Source organism: Epinephelus moara, chromosome 6, assembly GCF_006386435.1.
Source record: "Epinephelus moara isolate mb chromosome 6, YSFRI_EMoa_1.0, whole genome shotgun sequence".
Classification (NCBI taxonomy): Eukaryota; Metazoa; Chordata; class Actinopteri; order Perciformes; family Serranidae; genus Epinephelus; species Epinephelus moara.
The window spans coordinates 4,278,107-4,282,905 of record NC_065511.1 but is presented as its reverse complement, the minus strand read 5'-3'; the positions used below and the strand labels follow the sequence as shown (position 1 = coordinate 4,282,905).

Below are 4,799 nucleotides of genomic sequence, written 5' to 3'. Positions count from 1 at the left end.
TTTACTTGTGTTATCTTTGACTAATGTTTAAATTTGTTTGATGATCTGAAACATTTAAGTGTGGAAAACATGCAAAAAAGTAAGAAATCAGGAAGGGGGCAAACACTTTTTCACACCACTGTATACTCTAAGGTAAAACCCCTCAGACAGTCTCTCACAGCAGACAAATATCTCTACAGAATATTAACAATAACAGCAATTAAACAGATAAGTAGAAATTGGCTAAAACCAGCAGCACCACAGTTGATTAAATGGAATGAAAAAAAATAATGAAATCTACAGTATGGAAAGAAGAACCCATAGGACAGGAAATCTAGGTGGGACAGGATTATAAAAACTCATTGAATATTAAATGGAGAACAGGTGTGTGCTTGTGTGGTAGTTGGTCTGTGCATGCGTGTGTGTATGGGTGCAAGTGATCAGTGTTGGGAAGGTTACTCTTGAATAGTGTTGGGTCGGTATAAGAAAAAAAAAACCCGCATCAAGTCGGTAATACCGGATTTTTGCCACTTGGGGGCGCAATTGACTCATTTAAAATAAAAAACGACCATAGGACAACAGAGTGACAGTAATGCGTTGTTTCTTTTATTCCTTACAAATAAATTTTGCAGCTTACTCAATCAGTGCAAACAAGGGTTGCCTCCTTTGTCTGGCTCAAAGCCAAAGTGTTGCCATGGTGGCGCATTCTTTGATTTCTTTGAGACTAAATTGTCCGCCATTATCGACTCCCCAGGCTACAGTAGAGGCCTCGGCGCATGTGCACTCGCACCCCCTAGCTCAGTCCCGCCCCACCCCACTCCCCTCTCTCTCCTGCTCGCTGTGCGCTTGCTGAAGAGGCAGACACAGGTGCTCACAGACTCGGGCGTACTATAAGCGAAGTGGACTCCGCGAGAAATGTCCGCAGTCATTCGGGCTTCCATAGTCGAGCGCAACAGAATTAATTTTTTATTCTACATATTAACTTTTTACCGAAAAGAATATATTCATATGTAACTTCTTTGTAATCACCACCATTTTAATTAGTAACTATAATTCAATTACATGTTTTTTTCTCAGTAACTGTAACTGATTACAGTTACATTTATTCTGTAATTTAATAAAGTTGTTGTTGCAGTTGGCTTGGGAAAAAAAAAAAACAGAAAAAAAAAACGGCATGACAGTTTATACCCAGTGTTCATGAATATTAGTTTTATACATTCCATGTGGAACAAGCCGTGATACATGGACTATATTCCATATATTGCCCATCCCTAATCACCTAGTTACAAAAACATGGGGAAATTGGAGCACCCAGTGGCTTAGTGGGTAGAGCTGGCATTCCATGCTGCTTGTCATCCCCTCTCTCTCAACCTTTCACACTTAGACTGTCCTATCTAATAAAGGCAAAAAAAGGCAAAATAAACATGAGGAAATAGGGTCCAGGTTGAAAAATACCAAAGATTCCCTTTAATAAAGGACACTATCCAATAAACCTAATTCATGATTTTAATCAGCAGTAGCAAATTGTAATAACATAGACTTGAAATTGTGCCAACTTGTGCAAACCTTTTGTTTTAGTCTGAGGTGTGATAACAAGCCACAGGAAAGTAATAGTAACTTGTCTCTGTGTGTAGGCTGCAGCCATGCTGACCTGTGAAATCTGTGGTGAAGAAATTATGTTGGAGGAAGACATGAAGACACATCTCCTTCTCAGCCACCTGGAAAATGACATGCACTGCCCACTCTGTTCCTTGTCTGGAGTGTCCTACGATGAACTCTGCTTCCACATCAGCTCTGCACATCCAGAGAAGCAGCCCAGAGTGCAGGATCAGGCTTACTTCCCATCCACTTCAGGCTGCTCTGCTGAAACAAGCACTGGTGTAACTGTGACCAAAAAGCCCCAGACACCTGAGTCCTGCTTGGCTGGAGATAGCTGTGATACAGCTGGTGAAGCAACACCCACCCATGCCTGTAGTGTTACCACAGACTCAGTGCGACCTAAACAGAATAGTAAAATACAAAGCGAGGGCTCATCAACTGGAGAGACTGCACTTATCACTTCGACTTTGACGACACAGATCCCTAAAACCAGACAGAAATCTGTCGGGGACTGTAATGACAACAGCAATGGAATTAAATCTGAGCAGAGCAAAGCCAAGCAGAAGCGGTTGTCTTTCCCAAGAAAAGGTGATTTAGCTCTTCCAAACTTTATTTTGAACTTTAAATTCACAACTGACTTGAATTGTTCTGTATTTGTCACAGAGAAGCTGCTCTCCTGCCCCATGTGTGCACTGGTCTGTAGCAGCTCTTTTATTCTGCAGGAGCATGTTGAGTTGCATCTACAGGAACAGCACTCAGCTGAAGGTAACTTTTCTGCCTTTTAGATTTGCATCTTTGCTGCTTTGTACAGAACATTATGTTCTGTCACCTATTATCATCAGCACACAATTCATTTGTGGGATCTAGGCAAATTTCTCAGGGGGCACCAATACTAGTTCAAATCAGCAGAGATTAGAAGAGTTCATTGTTTGTTAAAATGAAGCCACATACAATCCCAGCAAGACAATGCACCATGCCACATCACAAAAACTGCTCAGGCATGACCCGAGGAACGGAACAAAGAGCTCAAGACGTCGACCTCACCTCCAGATACCCAGATCCCAACTTGATCGAACATTTGAGGTATATGCTGGTACTCCAGAGGTACCCCCAATCCATGGTGGGTGCTCCTTGGACCTGACTTGGCTCTGACCTGTTAAGGCATGGACACAGGACCTCTGGAGGGTGGCCCTTGGTGTCTGGCACCAGGGCGTTCGCTTCAGATCTTTTGAGTGCTGTGGGTTGTGAGGTGGGGTACCAGCATGTCCCACAGATGTTTGATCCGATGGGAATCTGAGGATTTTGGAGGCCAGGTTGATGCCTTGAGCTCTTTGTCACTTTCCTCGGGCCACTCCTGAGCAGTTTCTGTGGTGTGGCATGGCGCATTTTCCTGCTGGGGGGCCACAGCTACTGGGGAGTGCTGTTGCCATAATGGGGGGTGCCTGGTTTGCACTGGTGTTCAAGTGGGTGGAGTGTATCAGGTGGCATCCACACGAATGTCAGAAATGAAGATTTCCCAACATAATATTGCATTGTAACAAGATGATCAGTGTTGTTCACTTCACCTGTCAGTGGTTTTATTGTTTTGGCTGATCGGTGTATGTGAACATTATTCATCTTTATTCATGACTAAGTGTTTGTACAGGGTCAGCACTGGTGTGTTCAGCAGCCAGGACATCACCATCAGCCAGCAGTCTCTCAGGTGTGTCTCCTTGTCTCCTCTGAAAGAACATTTTCAGTTTATATACACAGTACTTTTGTTATGGTTGCTGCATACTATGTAGAACAACAAAATGACCTCTCTAAGGGCCGAGTATAGTTAAAAAAAAAAGAAAAGACAATACCAGTACCAATACCCATGATACCCATACCAATAGAGTATTTCATTTCATACTTTTTTTCCTACTTCATTTGATACCCATCATGTGAGTGGAAGTATGTAGTTGTATAAATTGCCACCAGATGCCACAGGTGTGTAGTATAGCCACACATTCAAACATTTTAGCAGCATCTAAGCATCCTGAAATGCCAACTCCATCAAATACACTGCAGTCAGCTTTACCACACCACAGACTGTGTGGGTTATAGCTGCTGAGATAATGAGCCAATCACATGTTGCATTAAATTGTGTGATTGGCTGCAAGCAATTTATTTTTCTACATCTGGGCACAAAAAGGATTTAACGCAGGCATTGTTTGACTGGAGAGGTTTGGCTACTACTTGGTACAGGGTTAGGCTGCATTCACAACAAATCAGGCGTTGCGGTGACTAGCTGCAGGGTTGTGCGGCGGTGTGAAGAGTCACTTAAAGGACCCATTTCTGGGTGCATGGAAGGTGGAGACCAATTATAGTGAGCTACACTTCCCATCTAACTGACTTGAGTATTTGTCTTTGGTAAGGTTGTTTATGTTGTCTTCAAAGAGTAGTGGAATTCTTTTTGACTTTCATTACTGTATTATCATAACTGCCACCAAAGACACACATGCACACACACAAAACTAATGGAGTGCTCTTCCTCTGTAAAACCGTTTCACATATACACCGCAAACGTTTACATAAGAGTAAAGTATATCGCTTCAGTTGGAGTATGGGTGCATTAATTTAGAAAGGTTAACAGTAGGAGTGTAACCATGCACGAATTAGTATTGAACCGTTTGGTATGAGGCTTTTGGTATGGTATGCATTACAAACCTAACGATATGTTGAACTATCCTGTTACATTTGGAAAATAAATTATACAGCTTAAACTGTGCTATATGTGTTTAAAAAGAGCTGCTGAAATTAGCAAGGATTCTTTTTTAATATTTTTGGGGGGCATTTTAGCCTTTATTTGACAGTACAGTTAACAGGACAGGTAAGCATGAAAGAGGGAGAGACAGAGGGAGTGACATGCAGCAGGGGGCCACAGGTCAGAGTCGAACCCGGGCCGCTGCGGCAAAAGCCTTCATCCTGAAGCGTATGCTTTACCCACTAACCCACCACCCCGTTGACAAAAGATCTGTTGGCTAAAGTTGACATGCGGTCTTGTCAAACTGTTAAGTAAATGCTGATTAGGGTTGGGTACCGTTCATAATTGAACCGATACAGTACCGGTACCGGTATCTGGAATTCGGTACCGGTACCAAACGGTACCTTATTTCGGTACTTTTTAACCCTATGGGCCCTAGGCCTTTTTGGGGTATTTTTACTGCCTTTACTTTTAAGCTCATATCACAGTCATT

At 42.7% G+C, this 4,799-nt stretch overlaps 1 protein-coding gene across 4 annotated transcripts in view; it reads left to right on the top strand.

Annotated features, from left to right (window-relative positions):
• The window catches only part of zufsp (zinc finger containing ubiquitin peptidase 1), a 43,605-nt gene that overhangs the window by 2,998 nt on the left and 35,808 nt on the right, over positions 1-4,799 (top strand). For 3 of the 4 annotated variants that reach the window (XM_050045803.1, XM_050045800.1, XM_050045801.1), the window contains exons 2-4: positions 1,614-2,166; positions 2,242-2,343; positions 3,224-3,280. In XM_050045803.1, the coding sequence (XP_049901760.1) occupies positions 1,623-2,166; positions 2,242-2,343; positions 3,224-3,280 (703 nt within the window). In that variant the 5' untranslated portion in view covers positions 1,614-1,622. The remainder of the gene's footprint in view (positions 1-1,613; positions 2,167-2,241; positions 2,344-3,223; positions 3,281-4,799) is intronic. The other variant, XM_050045802.1, reaches the window with a different exon arrangement.